The sequence below is a fragment of the Notothenia rossii genome, assembly GCF_949606895.1.
Source record: "Notothenia rossii genome assembly, chromosome: 7".
Taxonomy (NCBI): Eukaryota; Metazoa; Chordata; class Actinopteri; order Perciformes; family Nototheniidae; genus Notothenia; species Notothenia rossii.
The window spans coordinates 60,137,723-60,165,638 of record NC_136905.1 but is presented as its reverse complement, the minus strand read 5'-3'; the positions used below and the strand labels follow the sequence as shown (position 1 = coordinate 60,165,638).

The 27,916-nt window shown below is 38.2% G+C and overlaps 2 protein-coding genes across 3 annotated transcripts; one reads left to right on the top strand and one right to left on the bottom strand.

Moving 5' to 3' along the window:
- Positions 1–35: 35 nt before the first annotated feature.
- Positions 36–9,246, bottom strand: eif4eb (eukaryotic translation initiation factor 4eb). The gene is made up of 7 exons (XM_079692559.1): positions 9,108–9,246; positions 7,723–7,826; positions 5,525–5,620; positions 5,367–5,430; positions 2,872–2,985; positions 763–902; positions 36–668 (listed from the first exon to the last, which is right to left on the bottom strand). The coding sequence occupies exons 1-7, from the start codon at positions 9,123–9,125 to the stop codon at positions 554–556; spliced, it is 651 nt and encodes a 216-aa protein (XP_079548685.1). The 5' UTR covers positions 9,126–9,246; the 3' UTR covers positions 36–553.
- metap1 (methionyl aminopeptidase 1) lies at positions 9,134–26,804 on the top strand. Of its 2 annotated transcripts, none has more exons than XM_079692554.1 (11): positions 9,134–9,379; positions 10,573–10,624; positions 12,357–12,470; positions 12,966–13,026; positions 21,293–21,384; positions 21,470–21,553; positions 21,637–21,775; positions 23,030–23,161; positions 23,816–23,959; positions 24,066–24,131; positions 25,052–26,804. In XM_079692554.1, the coding sequence occupies exons 1-11, from the start codon at positions 9,198–9,200 to the stop codon at positions 25,216–25,218; spliced, it is 1,233 nt and encodes a 410-aa protein (XP_079548680.1). In that variant the 5' UTR covers positions 9,134–9,197; the 3' UTR covers positions 25,219–26,804. The 2 variants fall into 2 exon arrangements, with proteins under 2 accessions (XP_079548680.1, XP_079548681.1); XM_079692555.1 differs by having other exon boundaries at positions 9,140–9,379; positions 12,361–12,470.
- The last annotated feature ends 1,112 nt before the right edge of the window (positions 26,805–27,916 follow it).

Here is a 27,916-nt window from a genome sequence, read left to right as displayed (position 1 = left end):
ATAATAATACAAGTATTACACAATTGAACAACTAGTAATTGCAAAACCAATGTTTTAATTATATTAACACACAAAGTGAATATGAGTCATGAAATACTTTTTTTAAAAGGTTGATTACGTGCAACAGTTGAAGGAAAAAAAAGAAGCATAAAACAGAGGTCTAACAATCTAATCATATGCAGGCAAATTAATAATAAATTAAAAGGCTTTACAGCAACCAGCAGTGCTGTAGTAAAAGGGAGAGAAATGTACTCGTTTTCCTCGTATTTCAGGATTCCCTGACATTAAAGGAAAAAAGGAAACTTTCTTTAGTAGAGTATGCAGCACTCTAAATCTCATTCACTATTAATCCCTCTTATTGTTAGTGTTTTGATATACTCATGTTCTTCTGTGTGTTTTTACAAGTGGATCAAGTTCTGGGTATGTTATGGAAACATTTGGCACGTAGGATTGGATTTTTCTTTCTTCCAGATTGCATTCGGCAGAGTCTTTGCAGCGCAGTAAAAATATGAACCAACAACAAATAAGACAAGAAAAGGAAAGAGGCACATTCTCAAACAACAAATTTGTTCTTGGTGGTTGAACCACTTTTGGTAGATGTATCTGCGTGAGATTGGAAGCCGATTGTCATCTTCATGGGAATCCCCAAGCGCTCCTTGTAAACTCTCCTGTTGACGGTAAATGACACCATTAGAGGATGTGAAAGATGCCTTCAGCTGCAAATATGATTGTAAATACTTTAAAACTGTATACCAGCCTCACCCAATGTGTGTCACAGCCTCCCGGTTCTCGTAGTCCGCTGTCCACACAGCGAGTTTATCTCCTTTTGTGCGGATGTTGACCACGGCTCCGCAGACCTGATCGCTGTGGTCATCAAAGGCCTCTCCGACTAAGCACAGGAGCTGGTTTGAGGATAGGAAAAAAACTAAAGTTTAAATCCAACCTTCGATTTGACTTGAACTATAAATTCTCCAATTTCTAATAAAGGAGCCTGGACCTGGGCAGTATTAGCTTTCACCTTCATGACATTTACAAGAAAGCTTTTGCTGCCATTTCCTGAAATTCATGTTTTAAGTTCAGTATGGTAGTAACAAATGTGCTTCTTAAAGAGTTTATTACATGACGAATTTCATTTTTAAGTACAAACTTATAGAATTGTTGGGAATATATAGCAAAATATAAACTATACAAATATAAAGTAACTATTTTAACAGAAATCATTGTATGCCTCACCCACTTTTCCCCTTCATTCTTTTAAGAATTCTCATGTTTATTTCTTCCAAAATATTGCCTGGACCGTGGTAGAAAATGTAACACCGTCTGCCATTGAGGCAGGAGGCTTATATCATATACTTATCAAATATTACTAATCTAATCAAGCATTTCTCAAAAACACAAAATCCATGTAATAGAGAAGTAAAGGAATGTTTCCTAAAACCTGGAAATGGGAAAGCATTTGACTACTTCTGGTACTTCTTGTCTTAAAGTCAATCTTTTTTTGGTTGGAAGCCCGAAAGGAGGTCTATGCATGCTTAACACAAGCTTAAGCTTTTTCAGCTTTTGTTCTTTGACATAAAATGAACCGTCATTAGCCTAGCCGTGGTGACGTCGTGAAGACACAGGAACGTGATGTAGTTCGTTTATAGGCTAACTTTAGGACTAAATACCAAAATCCGGTAATGAGTTATCATTTTTGCAACAACCAGTTCTCGAATTTAACTGTTTTTGGTTAGATGCCTGAAATAAGGTCCTTCAACAAAAGCTTAAGATTTTTCATGTTTTGTTCTGTGACATAAAATACGTCAGTAAAAAACACTTTGCGTCATAAAAAATACAATTGCTAGTCTAAACGAGACTACTACACGTAATCGCAATATGTTATGTAATCTTTTCAATTTACACACGCCATCGATTGCACATCTGTCCGTCCTGGGAGAGGGATCCTCCTCTCTTGCTCTCCCTGAGGTTTTTCCCATTTTCCCCTTTAAACTGTGGGGTTTTTCTCCGGAAATGTTTTTCCTTGTACGATGTGAGGGTCCAAGGACAGAGGGTGTCGTATTGTCATACTGATATTCTGTACAAACTTTGAAGTCCACTGAGACAAATGTAACATTTGTGATATTGGGCTATATAAATAAACATTGATTGATTCATGTAAAGCGTTCTAATAAAAAATGTAATGAATTATTATTATTGCACCGAACATTAGCCGCCTTTAGCTAAGCGGTGGTGACCTAAGTCATGTGACCGTGATGTAGTTTGTTTGCTTTTTACTTGTGGCAATTGCATTTACGCTTCAAAAATCATAAAAGTAATGTGAATATGCAGAGTTTATCCCGCTGAACAAAAAGTGATAGTATCAACAAGTGTGGGGCCACATCAGGGCGCCTTTTTCTGCAATGTTCTTAAATCCAAATTAGAAATCCCATTGTATTTTGTCGAGGGAGCCCACCGGTCAATATGCAGTTAGAGATCCATGCAACTGTTGAGACAATCATTACATCAACAGTGTCATTAACAAACAACATTACCCCCTTCCCCGTAGAAACACCAGTAGTAAAAAGCAGTAAAATCAGTGCTGTGTGCAAACTGGTAGGTCACGGCTTTCTTGACGCCTGTATCACTGTCAGTGACCTTTAGAGCTAACACTGTGTGGACTGCAGACTTAGCAGCAAGCAGGCCAATTTTCAGCTGCTCTAGTTAGACTTTTCATCAGCTCAGCATAAAGTCAAGGCCACAGTATATAGTTTCTAGATCTTTCTGACTCACTGCAGGTATGACAGGATCTGGTGATAGAAGTGGTATGTAGGTAACAAATGTACTAGAGGCTCAAGACATGAGTAATAGCATCACAGATTTAGTCAAACGTACAGTTTCCAGCCAGAAGCGGTCCAGGTCTAATCTCCTCTGCTGCTTGTTGAGGGTGAGGAGCCAGCGCCCGCCACGCTTGTTCCTCTCGTCCTCCCACATGGGTTCAATTCCATCCTGCAGCGAAGGTTCAAATTGTCAATACACATCCCAGGCCACTGCACCAAAACTTCAAAACAGCCTTTTTAGTGAAGTTTCAGCATGATCTCAGCACTAACTGCAAGACATTCATCTTGTACTCTTTAATAATCCCAACAGAAACTCTTAAAATGTGATTGCAGGTGGAATACTTAAAGTGTTTTTTCATCATTCCCGCTTAACATTCTGACCCACCCAGCAGGGTATTGTAAAAAAGCTGCATTTTCTAAGAATACAATTAATATGATACACCTTATGTATCTTACAAACTCCCCTGCTGTGAATATAAGGTGATCTTTGCCAGAGGTGATCATGCTAATGATTTCAATAAGAACACACTGATTATAGACTGCAGTGATGATAACTACCTTCCCATTCATTATAATGTCTCACACGGTATAATTAGTGGCTGCAATTTAACTAGTAAACTAAATAATAGCCGAGTTTGACACAGGGAGAAAATCGTGTCTACACTCCAGTAATGATGATGTTTATATTTCATCAAGTCTTTTTTCCTTTTTATTTTGCGTTTTTTCTCATTGCATTTACATTTGTATTTTAAAAAACTGCAACAACTTTGATCACTTGTAAAATGTATAAGGTATTCTTTGCGTGTTATTCTCTAATAGCAGGCTGGTTGGGCTATAATAGTGTATACATTCTGTATGTTTTTGTTGTGTATTCTGAGACTCAATGGATAAATATACATTTGAACTGTTGCTATTTATATATTGATTGCTTATATTTTATTTTTCATTTGTATGCAATGGCTAGTCAACATGCTGATATAACATAACAATTCTCCAAATTGAGATCCATTAAGAATATATAATTATATCTAGTCAAATTTACATCATTTTGATGTTACAATCTCGTTTTGGGGGATTTCTTGTGAACTTGTGATAGGACTATTTTATTCCATGTTTTAATTAAACTATTCTCACAAGGATGTACATTTGAAACTAAATGAATTGAATTTTGTTAGTTAGCTTGCAACATAATGTCTAATGATGTAAATGTAGTCTCTGACTCTCCTATGGTCCTTTTAGTTTCATTGAGAAGAAATAGGGAGAAAACACTGCTGTTAACCTACACTCAACGCATAGTAGACACTGGTGTGACATTTTAAGTATCTAAGCACAAGAGAGGGTATAGGCATAACAATATATTTTAATGAGGACATATTCTGTTAATTTTCAGGTTCATATTAGTATTTATTTTCCTCATACTGCATGTGCTGCAGCACCTCTTTTCACCCTCTGTCTGAAACCAGAGCCCAGTCTGCTCTGATTGGTTAGCTGGCTGTCTCTGTTGTCATTGGTCAAGCACTTAGAGATGTCCCGCTCCCTTAGCCTATCACGTACAATGGGTTGGAGCGCTAGTCAATATAGTGCCACAGTGACACGTCCTAAAACCCGGAATCCGATTCCTTCGACCATAACCCAATGCAATTTCTCCATAGGATTTGGAATAGATTGAAATAAGGTCTGTGGTTGACACACATTGAAGAGACGGATCATGTTTTGTTCAGCCGGATAATCTCCACATGTCTACCCTACTTTTATAATTTTCTAATCATAAATCTAGTCGCCAGAAGCAAAATGCTAACATTATGCTATAAACGAACTACAGCAGGGTCGATGCTTTAACGTCACGCCAACTTAAGATCCATATTCAAACATACAGATTCTAAATGGTAAAAGTTGAAGCGTTTGTTTTAACAGTTTGCAGGAGGCAGGTAGTTGCTTTCAAGCAGAACAGGGCAAACAAACTTAGCGGGAGTGTTTACGTGTTCGGCGTAATGACGTACAACGGCCTTGAAAACTTCTGTAGTCCTATTCAGCCACTTGTCAACAACCATCGTTTTTCAGGCACGTAAACTCTTCAGAAATCACCAGTGGGGTCACTGCTGATGTATTTAATGTCGTAGAACAAAACTTTATCCGTCTCTTCAATTTTTGTCAACCACAGACCTTATTTAGAGCTATTTTCCAAAATCCTATGGAGAAATTGCATTGCTTTTTGGCGAAGGAATCGGAAATGGTAAAATGCTAACTTACTTCCGGGTTTTAGGACGCGTCACTGTGGCATTCTATAGAAGTGCGGGTGTTACATATTGATGTCACTATGTTACGGAAGTAAACAAATGAGTCGAATGAAGGTGTTTCAGGCGGGGGGAGGTTTGTGGGAGAGAAACTCCCTCTGGAAGGACAACAGGGATTTTAGCCTTTGCAGACCATTTACATCCTATAGAACACACTACAGGAAGGGGACATCTCCAAAAGGCAGAATAGGCCTCTTTAATCTGTATTAGAACGTCTAAATCTCATTCACATACATGGTAAACAAATCAAACGTACCTTAAAGAGGGAGTAATCACAGCCTGACATGAGGTTGCTTGACAACTGGATGTGGTTGTAGAGACTGAAATAAAGAAAGCGTAGCATTAACAAAACGGTATTTCCAACACAGAATACAGTGAAAGGAAAGGAGTATGGAGAGATGTATTGCCACTTACGCCCAGAAATCTTCAACTGTGTCGAACTTGGAGATGAGCCGCAGGTTGGCCTGCCATGTTTTGCTCTTGTCATTCTTGAAGAACCACAGGGACCAGCTGTTGAGGTGAAAACAGAAAATTTAATTTGCATAATTGTAACAAGCCCCTCATTAAACACGAGGTAAACAAAAAGTAACCAAAAGCTTTTGATGCAACGTGTGACACAAACTGTTCCATAAATCATGTCATCACTGTCATGGTCGATTAATTGTAAACGCTTTGTCATACTTGTCCGACACCGAATCCTCTTATAGCTCAGCAAGTTCTTTATTTTGAGGAATGATAAAGCAAAATGTGGTTGAAGACACTATTATAAAGCAATAAAAGCAGTTAGTCTAACAGTCGAAAGCACAGTCCAAATAAAGGCAAGAAAATTAAATACTGATACAAATGTAATTCTCTTGAGTGGCATTGTATGAGTACAACAGAACATTAGTTGGGCACATATGACTTAGTTTATGATATTTGTGTATTATATTTAGCTTATTTGACTGTTAAAATATTTAAATTTTTGATTATGGGTTATAATTTAAGGCAGCACATATTGTATAGTCCATTAGACGGAGCTTTACAGGGTTTCTCTTTGCATTCTAATGCGTGCTGGGATATCCTCATGCACAAATGACCCCATAAAGAAATAATAGGCAGAATTCATATATCCTAATGCTGTTTATCCTCACTAATTTCAATCATTTAAAAAGTTCAACTTGGGGTTATAGTTGCCATTAGAATGCTACTGATGCATTTCAAACGGTCATACTTTTCTTTTAGCTGGCTTTCAAGTTGAGTTTGTTTTTTCTATTTGACCCTTTTTGGACTTAAATATCCCAGTGGAATTTAAATATATATAAAATATTCAATTGTTGCTTATTTGTATTCAACACAGGAGGGACTCTGAATGTTTCGGAGTAAGGATGGAGAAGAAAACATTGAAAAACTCTAGACAGGTCACCAGACCATCACAGACAATCTAAGTCTAACTGTGACCGGGAAATAAAGTCTGGTAACACCCACAGGAACTGTAGGCACGACATTATAATCATTAAATGGCATATTTATACATAATAAGTAGCTAAAACCAAATTAAAACGTAAGAAATTATCTAAATGTAATTAGTCTTATATATTTTATTTTCATATAACTTTACTTATATATTTGAAAACTGATTTTTGCTCGTGTTTATTCAACAAAATTTAGCCAGTGCACTGCACAGACAATACTAAGACTAGATTAAGTTGTGTGGAAGACATATCAACCAGTTTTAGCCATAATTAGAGATCCTTACATCACATTTTGTTCCTTGAATTTGATTTATACATTCAGTTTTTCAGCTTGACATTGATCTAGTTTCCATATATTCACATTTGGAAGCAACCCATATAAACCAGTAGGTAAACAGATAAGTGGTGTACCTGATCAGGGCCAATATACAGCTCTGTACACAATTAAGAGACCACTGCAGATGATCAGTTTCTCTGGTTTTGCTATTTATAGGAGTACAGTTATTTTTTTGTTCTATAAACTACTGACAACATTTATCTGTGATGGAATTCAACTAACATTGGAATTAAATGGCTGCCATATATGAAGGGATTGAGGTTTAAAAAATGTTGGAGTGGTCTCTTTTTTCCAGGGCTCTATGCTGATTCTCTATTTTGCCTCATAAGTGAAAGTCCAAACAAATATCAAATGTTTATTTAAATTACATTCTGACCTACATTTTCAATCAAAACCCTGTACATATACCAACGTTTTACAGACAAAACATTAATTTTGTATTCACAGTTAATTAGTCAAATATTTCATTGATTAACCAACAGTTTTTACATAAAAAAACATGTAAAAAATTCCCATGACAAGTCCTGAAAGCCCACTGTGATGTCTGTAAACATTGACACTTCTTAGCCAATAAGATATTTCATTTACAATTATAAAATGTTGAGAGAAGCAGCAAATATCTAGATGTTTTTGCTTGGTTTGAATACAAAACAGAATTAAATATAGCTGTTGTTTCCGCTTGTTCTGTAGCACTCACACAAGTTGATTCTTTGATGTCACAAAGTTATTACCAGTTTACTTGTTCAGGGAGTTCTTATTTGACATTATACCCTCCATAACTTAATAGTGTGTGTCTATCTCATTTTAAATGCAGAGCAAACCTGTTCTGGAGGGGGTGTTTGATGTAGGACTCTGGGTTCACTAGCTCCTGTCCCGTCTCCTCAACTCCATCTTCATCAGCATGGGGTGCAATAGGGTTGATTTCCTAAATAAAAAGAATGGTAAAGGTGAAATGCATGGGAAGTGGCCTAGGCATTTTGATTTATATTCTCGCTGCAAATGACCACACAGAATGTTAAACTGGAGAGACACTCCTGTAACAGTCACATGTAACTACTCTTTTCCCAGTTATCAAGGCAGGGTAACTACATGCTGTTACACGTAAATACAAGTCAACATTTTAAAAGAGCCAACTAAATAAAACAATATTGTTGTTTTTTTAGGCTGGGGTTTTGACCTCAGAGGGATCGGCATTCTTCTGAATACATTTTAAATATGGTTGAAAACATTTGTTTTAAAGCCGTGACATCAGCGTTTACTAGTGAAACCCGATATGAACATCTGTTACACATTTCACTTCTATGAGAAGCTAGTTTGGCTAACTAAAGTGGACTCTACAGCTAACATTGCATACTTTTGGTGGCAACTAACTCCAAAAAGTGTTAATATAATTTTTTTAACGATTGTATTCTGTCCGAATATGTTTGTTTGATAAACGAAAAGAACACAACGCAATTCCCATTCATATAACGCTACTCATCTGCCATGTTAAGTTTCGCTAACGTTACTTGCTTACTTTGTATAAAAGTTCCGCTATGGCATGACCTTACAACGAACCATCTGGACAGTCTTGAATTCGCCTAGCAGTTCGTTTACCACATGTTTTATATCAATAAGAAAAACACTTTTGAAACTACCACTCTAGCTTTCCATCATTTAACATTAGCCAAGTCAACATTAACCTCAACCACCAAAGTGGCCAACGCTGCATAGTAGAGGTCAGCATCGAGCCCTGTCAACCAAGTTTGACAGCTTACATTTTAGCTGCAAACACCCTATTGTAACTTGAAATGTGGCTTATATTACACGCCGAATTAACTGATATCTACTAATTATTATAACTGTTTAGAATAATATTGACTCAGGTATGTACTTGTATGCAGATAACCTAGGTAATAGAAAACTCATTCGTAAATGAAACGCGGTTTGGCTCTCCTCGCTAACTTGAACGGCACGTCGGTTAGCTGTAACGTCAGCCTTAAAGTAGGGAGATCTCCACACACAAGCGTTCGTCTTATACGCTCATGGCACAGAAGACAAATTTGAAAAACTAGTCCTAACAGCACGTGTCATTGTAACAACTATCAATATACTTTTGGAAACTAATGTTTAAAGTTATACATAAACTTTAACTGTAATTTCGCCCTGTTATAGCGGCCAGAAGCCCCCGAAACGTTTTGCTATGTTCTTTAGAGAAAGTGCTCACCGGTTCGGCGGTCGCCATCTTACAAATCTCTGTTGGAAAAGTTTCTGTCTCATTGGACCGGGCAGCTCAACGTGACGGCCCTCCGCGGACATGCGCTGTGTGCCGGCGGTGTCTGGATGCTTTTCCGCGACTCCACCCCTCCTGCAGACGAAGGCATGGCGAGCACCGAAGCTAGAAGGGAGTGTGAGACTGAGGGCTGCAGCGAGGACGCCAAACTCCAGTGTCCCTCATGTATCAAGCTCGGTATTCCAGGTTCCTATTTCTGTTCACAGGTACTACTGCTTTTTCGATTTTTCCGGTTTAAACGTCCGCTGGAGCGTCTCAACGAGGCCCTCTGTGTCATCACGAGGCTGCTAACTGTCAAGCTACGTACACATGGTGATTCGTTAACCGCTAATAACGTATTTGTTATACGTTGTGGTTTCCCCTTTGGCTGTGAAATACTATACAAATGGCAGTATCCATACAGTCATTGATTGTAATTGATGCTTAAGTCATACGTTAACTGTAGGCCGAGGGAGCTAGCTAACTATTGGCTGATTAGCTAGAGTGAGCTAAAATAAAAAGCGTTTATTGGGGTGTTTTTTTTGCTGACAGGGCGAACTGTATTGAATACTTTATTGTGCGTAGGAATTTAACATGTATAGTTATTATCTAGCAATAAACTGCAAGAAATGACAAGTGACACAGAGTTAATGTTGCGTATCAGAGCAGTCAGTGCCACGATGTTTGACCCTCACCCTGGTACTTGTCCCCCCAGACCAAACCCCATTCACAATTCTGTCAATTTAAAGATGGGTTTCTTTATTCAAACTTTATACTCTGCTGATACCCTAAATGGCTTAACAGAATCTACTTTACACTTCCTTTGGATCTGTTCAGCTGAGCGGGATTTTGTCTAAGCAGTATGAGAACTTAAACTACTGTCAGATCTAATTTGACTACAGTTGTACAAGCAGACTTGTAACAAATCACATTTATATCATATTCATACAGAGGCTTGATTCCTTTCTTATTGTTGCTGATCCTACATTGGACATGTCTGTCAATAAAGCGTTAAACGTTAATATACAGCAATAGCTATGTCTGCAGAAGTTTTCTGCAATGTTCTATTAGTCAAAAGCTTTATAAATAGTAAGGTTGGGGGGGGGGCAGTTATGCCATGGTATGTGACCACAGAGCTTGAGCTTGGATTGCATTTTTGTCTGCAACTTGACCATGCTATATATATATATGTATATATTTTTTTTCTGTCTCTATCTGCTGTCCAATTAAAACACCATTGGATCTAGCAATACATGTTAAGATGCTCATGTACGTTTGTAAAGTTCTTTGGGCACTTTCTAGAGTGCAATATCTGTCACAAAATGCAACTAACGTTTTTGTTGATGTTGAATTAGTTTTGCATACTGTATCAGCTTTTTTACATCCCCATTTACATTTTCATCTGTGTTTCTATTCCCAGGAATGTTTCAAAGGGAGCTGGGTGTCTCACAAGTCGCTGCATAAAAAAGCAAGTAAGTACTACAGATCATTGTCTTTTCTGTACTGTGACTTAATCTCCCTCGTACTTAGTTGAGGTTTTTAAAAACAAACAGTTGAACATTGTAGCATATACAGTGGGGCAAAAAAGTATTTAGTCAGCCCCCAATTGTGCAAGTTCTCCCACTTAAAAAGATGAGAGAGGCCTGTCATTTTCATCCTATGTACACTTCAACTATGAGAGACAGAATGGGGGGAAAGAATCCAGGAAATCACATTGTAGGATTTTTAATGAATTAATTGGTAAATTCCTCGGTAAAATAAGTATTTTGTCACCTACAAACAAACAAGATTTCTGGCTCTCACAGACCTGTAACTTCTTCTTTAAGAGCCTCCTCTGTCCTCAACTCGTTATCAGTATAAAAGACACCTGTCCACAACCTCAAACAGTCACACTCCAAACTCCACTATGGCCAAGACCAAAGAGCTGTCAAAGGACACCAGAAACAAAATTACAGACCTGCACCAGGCTGGGAAGACTGAATCTGCAATAGGTAAGCAGCTTGGTGTGAAGAAATCAACTGTGGGAGCAATTATTAGAAAATGGAAGACATACAAGACCACTGATAATCTCCCTCGATCTGGGGCTCCACGCAAGATCTCACCCCGTGGGGTCAAAATGATCACAAGGTGAGCAAAAATCCCAGAACCACACGGGGGGACCTAGTCAATGACCTGCAGAGAGCTGGGACCAAAGTAACAAAGGCTACCATCAGTAACACACTACGCCGCCAGGGACTCAAATCCTGCAGTGCCAGACGTGTCCCCCTGCTTAAGCCAGTACATGTCCAGGCCCGTCTGAAGTTTGCTAGAGAGCATTTAGATGATCCAGAAGAGGATTGGGAGAATGTCATATGGTCAGATGAAACCAAAATAGAACTTTTTTCACTAGATGTGTTTGGAGGAGAAAGAATGCTGAGTTGCATCCATAGAACACTATACCTACTGTGAAACATGGGGGTGGAAACATCATGCTTTGGGGCTGTTTTTCTGCAAAGGGACCAGGACGACTGATCCGTGTAAAGGAAAGAATGAATGGGGCCATGTATCGTGAGATTTTGAGTGACAACCTCCTTCCACCAGCAAGGGCATTGAAGATGAAACGTGGCTGGGTCTTTCAGCATGACAATGATCCCAAACACACCGCCCGGGCAACGAAGGAGTGGCTTCGTAAGAAGCATTTCAAGGTCCTGGAATGGCCTAGCCAGTCTCCAGATCTCAACCCCATAGAAAATCTTTGGAGGGAGTTGAAAGTCTGTGTTGCCCAGCGACAGCCCCAACACATCACTGCTCTAGAGGAGATCTGCATGGAGGAATGGGCCAAAATACCAGCAACAGTGTGTGAAAACCTTGTGAAGACTTACAGAAAACGTTTGACCTCTGTCATTGCCAACAAAAGGTATATAACAAAGTATTAAGATGAACTTTTGTTATTGACCAAATACTTATTTTCCACCATAATTTGCAAATAAATTCTTTAAAAATCAGACAATGTGATTTTCTGGATTTTTTTTCTTCTCATTTTGTCTCTCATAGTTGAGGTATACCTAGGATGAAAATTACAGGCCTCTCATCTTTTTAAGTGGGAGAACTTGCACAATTGGTGGCTGACTAAATACTTTTTTGCCCCACTGTACATATACATTCAAATTACTGTGAACTAACACAATGGTACCAGATGCTTGAGATACCTTCTCCTGTGTTTTGTTAGAGGACGACAAGAACCAGAATGATTCGAAAAACTGTGTGGAGAATGACATCAACACAGACCCATGGCCAGGCTACCGCTACACAGGAATACTACACCCTCACTACCCACTGGTATGTTGCTGTTAAAAAAAAAACGTATTTATTTTGCGTCTTTTGCCATGTTTGATTCCTTAAATGGAAAGAAGTCTCAAGTGCAGACATGCATTAGCAATGCCACCCTTGCCTCCAACTTCTTGTACTTCTTGTGATCTGCCTCTGGGAAGAGACATTTTAACTTTTTAATGTTTTAAAACACATTTTGTCGTAACTTTGATTTCTCTACCCTGACATAATTGTTTAACTTGTTGGTTAAAGAATACCCATTCAAATGTATGGTTTCATGCTTTGTAGTCATTCATTACACAACCATAAATGTGAAACCATGAAAAATCTAAAACATGATCAGAACAGTAATGAACAGTAATATCTGTCATCTTGGATTTTATTTGATCATTATTGTTTTTTTTTAATATCCAATCTTCTACAAAAAATGAATGTGAAAACAGAACTAGATTTTCATTTGACTTTTCTATAACTAATCTGTCCTCTTCTTGCCCCCTGTCGCAGACTCCCATGAGGCTCGTGCCTGGTGACATCCAAAGACCTGACTATGCTGATCATCCCAGAGGTAACAATGCTTCTCTTTTAACAAGGACATTTGTTTTTTGTGAAAACACACAGTTTCATATAAAAAGCAAAAAAAGCCAGTATTTTAGCATTGTTTGTTCCTATAGAAATGTATATGAACAACACAAAATCCTTACTATGTAGTCTTACATATTATTTACCTGGAAGCACAGCTAAAACAATCTGGCATCTGCAAAAAATAAAATGTCATGTGAAAATGCACGCAGAAATGTAAAATTATGGTATTTACATTCACCCGATGCTACCTTATTCCACTGGCAAAGCTCACCTTTGACATTCACACTGCAGTGTAATTACAGAGGAAAGCCATTGTTATCCAAAATGCTGTGTTGGCACAGGGCAGAGTTACTGCCCCCTGCCATAGTTGGTTGAAGTTTTGTGAAAGTGCTGCAGTGTGTGTTTGTCAGCCAGTCTAATTTGTTAGCGCTACGGTTCGCGCTTTTGCTAACATTAGTCACAGAGTGGTTATTCCGTATCCTGCAAAGATTTGTCATAAAATCCCAAAATCTCCCAAACTGTTGCCTTCTTTGAGGAAACTGTTGAAGCCTTCTCTCACTGTGACAATAGCAGACAAAGCAGTAATGCATGCATGGGTTATCCTGTAACTGTATGAAAGGTTTTGCATCACTTCACAGATAAGCTGATATGTCTCGTGCTGTATGCTAAAGATCTCTGTGCACGTCATGTGACTTGAATTTCGAATTGAGCCGTCCCTTATAGATACTATCTCTTTACGTATGCACACCAGGCTTGGATTTTCGTCATTTCAGGGGCAAGGCCATTTGGCCTTTGGTGTCACACATTTTTTCAGGGCGGAAAGGCCACATGCCAGGGCACAAAGGCCATTGAGGGAAAAATTAGGATTTGGAGCTTACAAATAAATAACTTCACTTTCTGATAAGAAAAAAACACGAGTAACATGAAAAACAAATCACTTTTTTAATATCAATAATGTCAAACATTATATCATCATATAGGCCTATGCCTCCTTAGTATTACCGTATATAAAATGAAATACTTTACTTTGAATAATTAGTGTTTGGTATGTTTTCCATCTACTTCTCCCATTCACAAATCCAAAATCAAATAAAAAAAATCTAAAATTCTAATAATATGTAACAAATATATTCCATTTCAGAGCGGAAGAAACTCTTCAAGGGTCAAACTCTGCACATACATCATTCAGCAGTGCACAGTGAAATACAAAAGTGTGTGTGTGTGAGTCTCTAATCAACTCCTCACAGCTCCTCAAATCTGTTCAGAAACTGGACACAAGTTAAACATGTACAAACCACAGACTGTCTGTGTCATGGCGAATACAGTCGCTGCTTTAATTCTGTCTTTAGGACGTTGTTGTGAGTTTGGACGGAGCAGCTACAGGTTAGTTTAGCCTGATCGATCCGATCTCCATTCAGAAAACACGCATTTTAAAAGGTTTTTCGCCTTCCGTCTTGTCTGCACACTTGTCAAAGCATTAAAGCATGGTTTTTACTAACCATTATCAGTATTTAGTTACTTCGGCATCATTTTGAAACATGTATCACAATTAAATCATGGTAAAATAGGTTAATTGTGTCGTAGTTGGTTTCCACCACAGTATTTACATGGATATAAGCACCGCCCCCTCTCCCGCGCGTTCACAACGTCCGTTGTGAACGCAGCATAATGCAGTTCAGAAACCACTGTTCTGACGCTTTTAAAGCAACTTCAAGATTTTAACAGTATCAGCCATGGTGGCCGTAGGACGTACGATTATTTGTGGGGCATAACAGCCAGACCAAGTGGTTACGACGGCCATGGCCGCCTTGAAAATCCCACCCTGATGCACAAACACACAATTTTGAATTGCGCTGTCCCTTATATATATATATATATATATATATATATATATATATATATATATATATATATATATATATATATATATATATATATATATACTATCTCTTTACGTATGCACACACACAATCACATAATCCCACCAGACTCCTTTGCCCCTCCAACAGAGGGAAGTCCTTTTTCCTTTTCGTCATTTCAAACGATAAAAACTTGCGATCTTCTCTCGAATATTTTTTTTTGGACGCACTCGGCTCGAGTTCAGGGCATTCCGAGCTGAATAAGGGCATCAAATGACGGCAAGACGCCCGCGTAGTGGAAACGCTGGCTGACAGCTGCGAAGTGAGGTGTTGCATTCTCTGTAGATATGGTAAAATAATTTCACTGGATTTAAATTAAATCAGTATTACTATGAACACTATTGCTTGATTTGGGCTTTTATATAATTTCCGTTTTTTGCATCGATATTAAAGAGGCCTTATAATGCTTTTTGGGGGTGTCTTTCCTGTCTTTTTTTTATATAGGTTTCTGTGCATGTAAATGGTCTGCAAAGGCTAAAATCGCTAAGTTCCGTCCAGATGGAGTTTCTCTCCCACACACTAAGAAACAGTCATGCTTGTATTGGCTAGCGCTCCAACAAATGTTACGTTATAGGCCAAGGGTCGGACATTTCTCAGCAGTTGACCAATCACAACGGAGACGGCCAGCTAACCAATCAGAGCAGATTGGGCTCTGGTTTCAGACAGAGGGTGAAAAGAGATGCTGCAGCATAGGCAGTATGAGAAAAATAAAGAGCTTTTTTAACATTAAATCATGGAGACATGTCCCAGTAGAGATACAAATATGAACTAGAAAATTTGCAGAATATGTATTTTAACATTTTATTCAATTCCTTAGTTCTTTTAGTATTTGAACACGTAAGAATCATTCAAAGTTATCTTTCCCCTGATGATATTTCTTTTAAACCTTAATCTGGGATCAGTTTTGTTCTGTTAAACAGCTCATCAATCTCCCATTATTGGTTTCAGATTCATCGCAGGTTAAATAACCGGCATTATGTCACACTCAGTTTTTATGACCAGTTTTATCTTCTGTGTTAATAACCTCATTGTAACCTTGTGTATTTACACCTGTTACTCTGGGCTAGTCATTCATTTTGCAACCATGGCAACCTCTACACCCATGATATCTGACTGCATAGATCCACACTCAGGTAGTCATGGTTACAGTCTCCTCTCATTCTCCTGGGATGCCTACTCAGGGACCAAAGCACAATTGTTGCAGGCTAATGTTTTTTAAACACTGTGCTGTTGGTGAGCTGAAAGCTATAGAACTGTTAATATTTTATATAATTTACCTTTGATATTACTTGTAATCTAATGAACATATAAGGAAATGGGCCCTACCATTATAAAGACGTTATAACATTCAACCTTGGGTCTCTGATGGCTTTCCTGTTTTCTGAGCGGCTGTATCAAAGCGTGAGTAAGTCTGATTGATCGCTGCACTCAAGTCAGCGCTGCAGCTGCAGGTCAAGAAGACCACTGTCTTTGACTGCTACACAAACCGGTTGTTGCTAGGCAACTGTTCAACCAGCAATCATCTTGAGTAGATAAATTATACATCAGTGAATTGTTGATTACTCCAGTGCCTTTATATACTGTCCGCTATGCTTTTCAGTTTAACAAATATTGTGTTTAAATTATAGTGAAAATGCAGGTAGTAAATGTGCTGCTGACTGCTCTGACACCTGTGCTTCTGTCCTTCTCAATGAGAGTGTCTTTAAAGGGAAAAGTACTGTCGCGTTGCAAGAAGCCTTTATATTGTTAGAATATGCCATAACAGAACAATGTTTCGATGTATAGAGCATAACAAAAGCCTTAAGTTAGAGATGATTTTAGATGAGGGATTTAAAAGACAATGTTGTATGCCGAAAGCAATCTCGTGAAAGACATCGGGGTACTGCTTTTCCCGGTCTTTAGCAGAAATTTTCGTCGTGTGAGTTCCACACGTTCACTCTACGGTGTTGTTTACCTTCTGTGATACTTCACATCACAGAAGGTCACTTCACGTCAACACGAGTTCACTTTTTTTTCTTCTCAACTTTGTGTGGAAAAATGCGGGAATTATGCAGCCTTTTGATAAATATGCGGCCTTTTAAAAAATCTGTGCCATTTTGCTGATTATGCTGTCGATTCTGGGATCGCAGGATCGCGTTTTTCTGGAGGGTCTAATATAAACATTGTGGACACTTATTTTCAAGTTACTTTTTTTTACATTCATATTATGTTCACACATACACAGAATATACATAAGCACCATATGTTCAGGTGTATAAGTACACAAATGCACTCATATACACCAATACAAATATTACAAGGCAATTTCCAGGCTGAAATAATAATTCAACCGCATCACGATAAAAATAAATAAGAAGGAACAAATAAATAAAAAGTAATGTAAACAATATTAAATAAATAAACAAACTGAGAAGTTATTATTTCCCCCCAAAAAATGTGTTTCTGGGAATACCCAATATTTGTTAGCTGGAGTAATCTGCAAATATACATTTTTAGAATTTAGTTTGGAATTGCTGATGAGAAGTGATACTTGACAGGTCTGGGTGAAGTCCATTCCACGTTCTAACTCCCGATTATGGATAAGCTGTGTGATTTGATGGTTGTTCTACAGGGCTTGCTACACAACCAGTTAGGATGCCTAGTTGGGTATTTCCTGACTGTGGTTTGGAACTGCTTTTGAATGTTATTAGGCATTTTGTTATGGAAAATGTTGTGCATAATCAGTACTGCTTTGAGCTTTACTATGTCAACACATTTTAATAGATTGAGTTTTTTTAAATATGGGAGTTGTATGTTCATATTTACCAACACCAATACTTTTTTTGGGATTTTATTTTTTGTAGATTTGTTGAGTACGTGTTTCCCCATATTTCGGAGCAGTAGTAAAGGTAAGGGAGAAATAGACTGTTATAAAGAGTTCCGAGTATTTTTTCCTAGAGAATGTTCTTAGTATGATACAAAATACCTATTGTTTTTGACAGTTTAGTTTGTACATAATTGATATCGTGCTTCCAGTTGAGTTTTTCGTCAACAAGCAGTCCTAAAAATGTGCATGCACCAACTTTTTCAATCTCGGTATTGCAAATCCGTATAATGCAGTCATTTCTACTCTCAGACTTTGTATTGAATAACATGTAATTTGTTTTGGCCACATTAAGGGATAATTTATTAACTGCAAACCAGTTGCATAGTATTTCTAATTCCGCATTCACAATTTTAACAAGATCGCCAAGATTATGATGGGAGCAGAGAATGGTGGTATCATCGGCAAATAAAATGAATTTGAACAGGTCCGAGGTGTTGATAATGTCATTAATATAAATCAGAAACAGTTTTGGACCTAAAATTGGTCCTTGTGGGACTCCACATGTTATAGGAAGCTTGTTTGATTTCGCCTCGTCTATATCCACATATTGTAGCCTATTTATCAGATAACTCTTGACCCATTCTTTTAGCTTGACCCCTTATGCCATAATGCTCTAATGTGTGTAGCAGTATAGTATGGTTCACAGTATCAAAAGCCTTTTTTAAGGTCAATGAATATCAGTGATGCAAATGAGTCGCTTTTCGGCGCCTCCCGCTTTTTTAACGCTGATTTGGGTGACTTGTGTAATTCGTGGAGAACCGAAGAGTTTTCGTTTTGACTCACGGACTGACGGAGAACTTCTCACTTCAAAACATAGACTCTACGTGGGCGGGCCGCATAGCCTATTAACGGCCGCCAAAGTATATTTTTGTATCCATCCGCGAGCACGACTAGTGGACAATGATCCCTCGCTCCACGCCTCCTGTACCTGTTCTCTTTGCTATCGCGTGAAGGGTCTGCTAACAATAGACCAACAGAAGACAAACAGAGCAGCAGCAGCACCAGTCGGTTGCGTAAAGCAGTAAAGCAGTTAGTAAAGCAGATGTAAAGCAGTAGAAACACTTTCGCAAGCAGAGAAGAAGAAGAAAAACTGAAGCTCTTAAAGTCAAAAGTGTATAAATAATAATAAAAACCCTGCTCCCCCGGACCCCCCTGGAGGAGGTGAGGTCCCCCCACAAATAAACAGGTTCATATGGATGGGATACTAGATAAGTTTGCACACTCATTATATATAATGATAATATATATGTTTCATTGCGGAGGACCCCCTGTTTTGTGACCCCCACTTCTTAAACAAAAGTTACACCCTTGATAATGTCTACCTGCAAATAATAATACAAACCCTTGATTTATAACTTAACATCTCTGTCTCCTATTGATCTGAGTATATTACAAAGAATAGCCAGTTAATTGAAGCATTATAGCACAGGCCTTTGTCAGATGGCATATTACGCTGTTTTTTTTCTGTTCTCTCTTTTTTCACCATACCTGTGTTTGCATAGAATATACCAGCTGTAATAATTTTTTTCTCAATGTTGTTGGTAATTTCTTCAACCAGTTAAATTACTGCTGAAGAAGTAGAGGAATTTTTCTGAAATCCATATTGGCCATAGTATATTAAATTTGCTGAGGAATGACTCCATAGGGTTGTTGAAGAGTTTTTCCAAAATTGTGGTAGTAAAGAAAAGGGTCTATAGTTATTAAGACTTGATTTATCACCAGATTTGAAAACCGGAATCACCTTCTCGATTTTCATTTCATTGGGGAAAATACCTTGTTGGAACGATTTATTGCATATATTTACTAGGGGGGCTACAATGTTTGGTGCAACTTGTTTAACAATATTCATACTTATTCCTAAATAATCCTTGGACTGTTTACTGTGTTGAGTATTGACAATATCAAGCAGTTATTTATTTTCTGTTATTTGGTTCAAGAACATACTATGTTTGTTGCAATTTTTCAGGGAATCATCAACTTTACATGAAGTTGGACTGATTGTACTCGCCAAATTGGGGCCAATTTCAGTAAAGAACTCATATTTGCAACATCTGTTGGGGTTTTTCCTTCGATTTGGAATTTCTTAAATTCATTTCTGTTGTCATTTATTTTCTTCTTAATTATACTATTTATTACCTTCCAAGTGGTTTTCATATCTCCTATGGCATTTTCTAATTTTTCAGAGAAGTATCATTTTTCACAGTTCCTAAGTATTGTAGTCAAATTTGTTTTTATACAATTTATAACGACTTTCATCCTCAGTGCTTTTACTTTTCAAATATTTCCTGTAGAGTGCATTTTTCTTACAACAGGCGTTTTTCAGTCCATGAGTGAACCAGGGTTTTGAGTCATTATTATTCTTTTACAAATCTTAATTTATATATATGGACAACATTCGTTCATGTTTTGCTTGAAAATCCTTACAAACTCATTATAGGATTTGTTTACATCTTGAGTCTCAAATACTTCTTGCCATTTTTCCTTTGTTAAGTTCATATTTAATGTATTTAGAGAAATGTTATTTAATTTCTGCTTGGTCATGTATGTCGTTTGTTCTTTTTTATAAATCCACTATTTATTTAACTTTTCATGTTCAAAATGTATCATCTTATAGCTTAAACATCACAAGTGTGGATAAGAAATGTATGCAAAGCCAAACACTGACTAATTTACCATTTTACATTTTGTTAAACCTAGCTCTCAGACAATGACATATTATCAACTGTCACTTATGATTTTAAAACTAAATCAATGAGTAGTATGTTAGGGTTTTAAAATGTTAATCAATACGACTATTATTTCCTTTTTTCTCCTTCATAATCTTGGCACATAAGTGACATACTCGGTATGGGAGGATCCCCTTCTAGGACCGCTCCCTGGTGCTAGCATCTCCAGTTGTGTCCTTACAGCACCTCTCTCCGTTAACCGGCCCTCTGACTTAAAGCTGGCTGCGACCTCTCTCCCTGCGGTGAGGAACAGGGATGATCAACTTGGCGACTTTCAATGGGGAACCCTAGATTACAAAGAATCTGGCTCTGATGGTCCAAGTTGCTTCTACTTTTAAAAGAGGATTGAATTACAGCAGCAAGGTCCTAGAGTGGTTTAGGAATACGTCTTCAAATCTGGAAATGAGTAAGCATATTGCCACTTCTGGAAAAATATGTCAATAAAATCCCCATTGGGAAATTTCCGAAGCTTCTATGTGGTTGCTAAAAAATGCCCAAATGAGACTACTAAACGTCATCACACCAAACGTTAGCTGCTTTTAGCTTAGCGGTGGTGATGTGCAGCCGTGCGACCATGAACTAGTTAGTTTATAGCATCATTTTTACTTCTGCTGATTGCATTTACATGAAATTCCGTTAATATATGGATATTATCATGCTGAACAAAACGTGTATCATAAACCTGTGTTTGCAATATTTAAAAATACCTGACTGTCTGTCCTTGTTTCCTTTCCTCAGGGATATCTGAGTCCGAGCAGTCGCTGAAAGGGACGTCACAGATCAAGTCCCTTTGTCCTGAGGACATTGAAGGCATGAGGGTAGTGAGCAAGGTAAGACTTTACTGTTGCTGTTCTTATGATGTTGCCATGGTATGCATTGTTAGTTTTTTGTTTAATTTAACTATGTTATTTGCAGCTTGCACGAGAAGTTCTGGACATCTCTGCCTTGTTGGTGAAAGTGGGGGTTACTACAGAAGAAATCGACCATGCTGTACATCTGGTACACAAACAAACTTATCTTAACCAAACACAAAAATTTTCTTGTCTTTCTATATCTGTAACTAACATGCCTTGTCTTTTCAGGCCTGCATAGCGAGGAACTGCTACCCCTCCCCTCTCAACTACTACAACTTCCCTAAATCCTCCTGTACATCTGTCAATGAAGTCATCTGCCATGGAATCCCGGACAGGAGACCCTTACAAGACGGAGATATCCTCAACGGTATGCCAATAATGTAACCAACAGCTGTTTCCTCATGATTGCTTCACTATCAGGAATCTGTTAGAATTAACAAAAGATAACTGATGTTGGACTTAAAATAACGAGTTTCTTGACCATCCTGAACATCTTTATATGAAAGATCTCATCAAACAAACAAACACTAATCTTTCCTTAAGTTTTTAAATGCCCACATTTTCTTACTTTTGTAACATTTTGTATAAGAAACAATGTCCTATCAACAGTAAAACTAAGTTAGGATGAAGGGAAATGTTTTATTAAAGAGAGTGGGGGGAAAAAAACGATTCCTCTGCCTTGACAAATGGTTGTACCAGCATCCTGAAATGGTAACAGCAGGAGTTTGGCCAATTTTAGCCTCTTTATGAATATTTCTGCGAAGGCGATGTCTTCCATCCGCCACTCCCCTCAGAGTGTCTGATGGAGCGCTGGCCAACAACTCATCTCTCGCTGCATGCGCCGACGAGACAAATTGTTTCATCAACCTTTAGCAGTGGGGATGTGCTTGTCAGATCCTCTGCTCTATATTTCCGTGGGAAGAGTCCCAGTTTGTCCTCTAGCAATTCAATTTCCATCAGTAATTTTGCCTTGCAAATAGAATGATGCAGGAATGAGTCCTAAAATCTGGAAATGATTTAGCATTTAACCACTTCCTGTTCCTCATCTCAAAAGTAGTGTGCTGGTAATCTTTTCTGTTTCCTGTAAACTGGGGACATGCTAACCATAATCTGCCGTAGGTAATAGAGTGGTGCAGGAATGAGTCCTGAAACCAGGAATGTTACCACTTCCGATTACCTCGTCTCGAAGACAACGTGTTTTTCTATGTGTTTTGCTTAGATGCCTGAAATTATGTCTCTGGTTAACGCAAGCTTTTGTTCTATTAACATAAAATATGTTCATATATACCCCCCTTGTTAATGTCTGAAGCTTTTATATGTCGTAAATAGTAAATAAATTAAATAACTAAACATCAATGGCCAAATATTAGACGCCTTTAGCTTAACGATCCAATAGAAAGATCCCAATACATCTGTCGAGGCAACACTTAACTAACTTCAGGGTCGGCCTAAAAAAAATAGGTCTTCACTGCACCACTCTATTGGTCGATGCCTTAAAAAAAAAACATGGTCACCCATTCATACCATTACATCTCAGGTTATTCATGACAGTACTTTGTTTGTGTCAAATATAATGGAATCCAATTGGTCTTGTAACACAATGGCGCTCATTCTTACACAGTGGACATCACCGTCTACCACAACGGTTTCCATGGTGACCTCAATGAAACCTTCTATGTGGGCGAGGTGGAGGAAGAAGCGAAGAAACTGGTGCAGACCACGTATGAATGCCTTATGCAAGCCATCGACTCCGGTAGGAATTCCAGCTTTCTTATTTTTTAACCCATGTGTGCAGAGAATACTGCTCCAACAGGGAGACGGAAGTAAACCCACCTTACTGCATTTGTATAGGGTCGTGCAGTCTGTGTGGAGTATAATAAGATGTCGGTATCAGCATATATGTCAAATAACAAGGTTGCGGTTCAGAACTGTACATTTCTAAAAGGTGTCGCCCTTACATAGTTTGGCCACAAGAGAGTGCTGATATGCCAGAAGAAGTTGAGATTTAAAGTTGTTTCTGAACTTTGAAACGGTATTTAACTGTTTGGGACCTGTCTCCAAGAGTCACAATTAACTTTTAATACCAACTTTTATAAAGTTTACATTGAACAAATTCAAGTAAAAGTTATTGGTCGTCATAAATGTTGTTTTTCCAATTGGTACACTCATTACAAGTGTTAATTGTCAGCCTCAGAATTGTTTTAACTACAGTTACGTTTTGTTAGGCTACAGGAATAGTCAACACTTGTTGCAGCTCTGACAGCTGGACTTGAAAACTATCACAATTTTCCGACATTTTATATACCAAACAATTAGTCTAGAAATCTGCTGATGAACCAATAATCTAAATGTTTTTGGGTTTTATTGCATCCCTACCGATAACCCACATGCTAACCTTTTTTCACAGTGAAGCCTGGTATCCGCTACAGAGAATTAGGGAACATCATACAGAAGCACGCTCAAGCTAACGGCTTCTCTGTGGTGCGCAGCTACTGCGGCCACGGCATCCATAGACTTTTCCACACTGCTCCCAATGTGCCACATTATGCCAGTGAGTAGTCACACACCTGCCATCGTACATGTCTTAAATGTATTAAGGTTTTTTTTGTTGCTTGCTCTCGTACAAAAGAATGATTTATTTATTCAATGTTTCCAAGAAAACAAAGCAGTGGGAGTTATGAAGCCTGGCCACGTGTTCACCATTGAACCCATGATATGTGAAGGTGAGTGGTACTGCCTTTGTTTGAGTAATGTGAACAATTATGATAATTGTAACGTCACAATGTGCTCAATTGTAGCAATTATTTGAAACAAATATTGAAGAATAAAGGGTAAACATAAACACGCTGTCCTCCAGAAAACCTGATATGTAGGCTTTCATAAGCAGGGAAAATGATTTCAGCTTTGTCACAATGCATTTTATACATATATTATAAGGGTTTTATATGGTCTATTTGTCTTTAGAATGGTAGTGAAATGAACCTTTCATTCTTCAGGTTGTATGAATTTTGAGACACATTTTTTAGGATAGACATATAACAGTCTCATGGCAAGTTAGTTGGTAAAACAGACTAATCTAAATTTCTTATAATCACAATACTTTAATTATACTGTTTTCTTGCTCCACTTTAGAATTCTTTTTTTATTAAAATCAAATATATTTATATAATCACAAGAAGATAGAGAAAAAATTAGCCATGAATTGAAATGGAATGATCATAGGAAGATGAGTAGAAATGTGCACATTATTCTACAATATTTAACTAATAAGTGAAAATGTGTATATTATAATATATATATATATATTATATAGAGGTTTCTAAGTTATAGTAAAGATATTGACGATAAAAACTAACTAAAAATATATTATTAGGATTATCACAGTTAGAAGTATTTAAAATTGACAAACAAATTGTAATACTTTTAAGTACATTTGGTTGTTAATACTTCGGCTAGTATTTAAAAATAGAAAGGATTCAATAGTTTTTCCACAACAAGAGGTTTAATGTGTAATTCAGCAGAGCCAGCCATGCTTTAAATCACCCTCACAGGTGTCCAGTGAGTCAGGCTCCAAGTGTTAGTTTCGACAGCTTTGTTTAATTGATGCTGTGTAAGCTAAATCTGTGAGTGTGTCATGTCTCAGGTGGCTGGCAAGACGAGACGTGGCCCGACGGCTGGACGGCGGTGACCCGAGACGGGAAGCGCTCTGCTCAGTTCGAACACACCCTGTTGGTGACGGAGACCGGCTGCGAGATCCTCACCCGCCGCATGGAGGACAACGGCCGCGCTCACTTCCTCAACCAAGTGTAGACTCGCACGCATCCAAGGACTGGACTTTTCCAGAACACAAGCCACCCTCTGGGCCTCACACACACACACACACACACACACACACACACACACACACACACACACACACACACACACACACACACACACACACACACACACACACACACACACACACACACACACACACACACTACAAACAAGAAGCACCACTCCTAGAGCTCAGTTTAACTGCCGCTCTCATTGTTCTTTGAATTAAATATCCTTGAAATAAATGGAAGTACTTGAATGTGTCTTATATCAAACGCTTTATTATTGAAAACTGTATCCTCTGAAGGAACGTATTTATGAGATATGGTTTTGCTTAGTGGCCTGTCATGTCACCCAGAGTTTGTTACTGGCTGGCTAGTTGTTGTCTGTGGTGTGTGTGTGGTGCTCAGGGCAGATACACTAGTAACAACATGCTTCTTTTCTCTCTCAGCCTCTGCTCACTTCACACTTCGTACGAATCCCCCAGAGATGGACCGAAAATAATCAGCAATACTAGAGACCGAGGAGGGTTCCCAGGGTTAACAACTCTCAAAACCTCAACAACTTATTTTAGATATAGAAAATAACTCCGGGCCATAAAGCGTACTATTTTTAGTTTAGAGTACAGGCAACAAAAGTCGTTCTCTGCCAAGAGCCAAACAGCCTAAATGTAAAGCAGTAGTTTGATGTTATAAAAATACACTTGGCAGATTTGGGGAAAACCAATACACCTTGGTGTCCATTAAAAATGTAGCAACAGCCAGGAGACGGTTAGCATAAATACTTGAAGCTGGAGAAAACACCTGGACCAGCTCTTTAAAACAAAATACCTTCCAGCACCTCGAAAGCTCAGAATTTAATCAAAAAAACTTGATTTGCGGTTTTTACAATTGGTTTTCTGTTTGGATTAAACAAACAAGATGTAACATGTTAATAAGTGATATTTTGATGTGCTGGTAGGTGGATTTTGTCAACAACAAAAAATTGCATATAAACTCATTTCTGTACTGTTTGTAAAAGTACAACCATCAATTGACTTATTGCGTCATGCCTGCTTGCTGGGTATTCAATCTCAGTACCAGGGAAACACTCACTGTCTTATTTACCTGGCGACGTGTCCACTAGAAGCTCTCAATTGTTACGTCCTGAATGTGGCTATTATTAGTGCAGTCGGAACCTTTTCCAGTAGATTACGTCAGCCACGGTTGCTAGGAGAAGTGTGATGCGACCACAGAGTATCTTCATAGATATCGAGAATGAGAGAAATTACATTGAGCACACAGTTGTTGAAGCGCTGAGTTTGTTAATCTGAGGAGAACTCCTTTAGTGTCTCGTGTTTTCTAGAGCCCTGCTGTAGCAAATCGAGCCTTAATGTGTGAGTCTAAGAATTAAAACATGCTGGATATCTCACGGAAAGTTACCTGATGTTTCCCCTTGTCTCTACGGTCACCATTCATCTCAACATAGGGGTTTTCCCGTTGAGAGCAGCATTCTTTCTATTTTCAGAGGACTAATGTGATCACAGTTTCTCTGCCATCTTTGTATTTCTTCTAATGGAGTAATAAATGACTTCTGTAGCTCTTGTGTGCGAGTTTATCCTTAAATGGTCTAATAGCTTAATTATTCATGGCTTTATTACTGCCTTTTTTTCTTCAGTGAACCATTTTATTCATAAAGTCAAAATGAAGGTTCTCTCCTGCACACATACGATTCTTTAGGCCCATTTTAGTATGTAGTTTGCAGTGATAAATACATTACATTATTGCCCCGCACAGTAGTAAATGGTAGTTTCAGTGCAAACAGCTGTGCTTTCAGCAGAATGAATTAGTAAACTGCTGTTAGATTATAAATCAGGACTGCCAAAGGACCTCAACAACAATGGTACAAAGTATGACGATTGATTATCATCCTGAGACGCAAAGATGGCATAATGAGACAACGTGAACCAGATGTTTCACAAGTAGCCGGTTTACAATGTTTATTTTTTAGCTGATCGAAAGCTAAATTATTGTCAGACTAAAGCCAAAAGTACCTAGAGTGCAATAACGGGAAATGCGTTCCGCCTCTTTTGCTCTCCGCACAGATTATTTACCCGTGTTCAACCAAATCCCGCATGAACGTGATTGGTCAATACTTCTTATACTACAATTGGAAGTCTGAACGCTCCTTCTAACATATAGTATCATCGATCCTAACTTTACAAAAAACCTCACCTCATATCCAACAAATGGAACATCAAAGTCAAAATGTGTGTTTTGAAGAAATACATTTAAAATCAGAATTACTTTTAGGTCGATCAAGCAAAAGGCCCATTGTCCATTCCAACATAATGTGTCCTTTTATACATCTGCCCAACAGACAGCACACATTGTTCTTCACCACAAACAACTGAGGAGGAACACTGACTTTGGCTCTGTGTTCTAGCTACAGAGCAAGAACTGAGCTGATGGGGAACATGTTCCGCCTAACTGAGTCCGACATGGCTGAGTACAAGCTGCTGTAGCTATTCTCTCAAGTCCAACCCAGTTGAAGTCTACATTTTGGAAACTAAAGAGCATCACCCAAGCTTGGGAGGGACACTAACGTTTACAGTGAAAACTTTTAAAGCAGCCTAGTTCTCAAACCCCACAGGGAGAATAATCAAAGGATGTGTTGCGGGTGTTTCAGAAGGCTTGTTTCACTTTCCACA

What these genes read in the sequence shown, in the direction of transcription:
- metap1 (XM_079692554.1), top strand. Translation starts at nt 9,198, where the DNA reads ATGCGCTGTGTGCCGGCGGTGTCTGGATGCTTTTCCGCGACTCCACCC. An exon ending in TCGACCATGCTGTACATCTG is followed by an intron (nt 21,554 to 21,636) that starts GTACACAAACAA and finishes TTGTCTTTTCAG; the next exon opens with GCCTGCATAGCGAGGAACTG. An exon ending in TATGCAAGCCATCGACTCCG is followed by an intron (nt 23,162 to 23,815) that starts GTAGGAATTCCA and finishes CTTTTTTCACAG; the next exon opens with TGAAGCCTGGTATCCGCTAC.
- eif4eb (XM_079692559.1), bottom strand. An exon ending in ACAGTTGAAGATTTCTGGGC is followed by an intron (nt 5,431 to 5,524) that starts GTAAGTGGCAAT and finishes TCTTTATTTCAG; the next exon opens with TCTCTACAACCACATCCAGT. An exon ending in ACCGCTTCTGGCTGGAAACT is followed by an intron (nt 903 to 2,871) that starts GTACGTTTGACT and finishes TCCTCAAACCAG; the next exon opens with CTCCTGTGCTTAGTCGGAGA.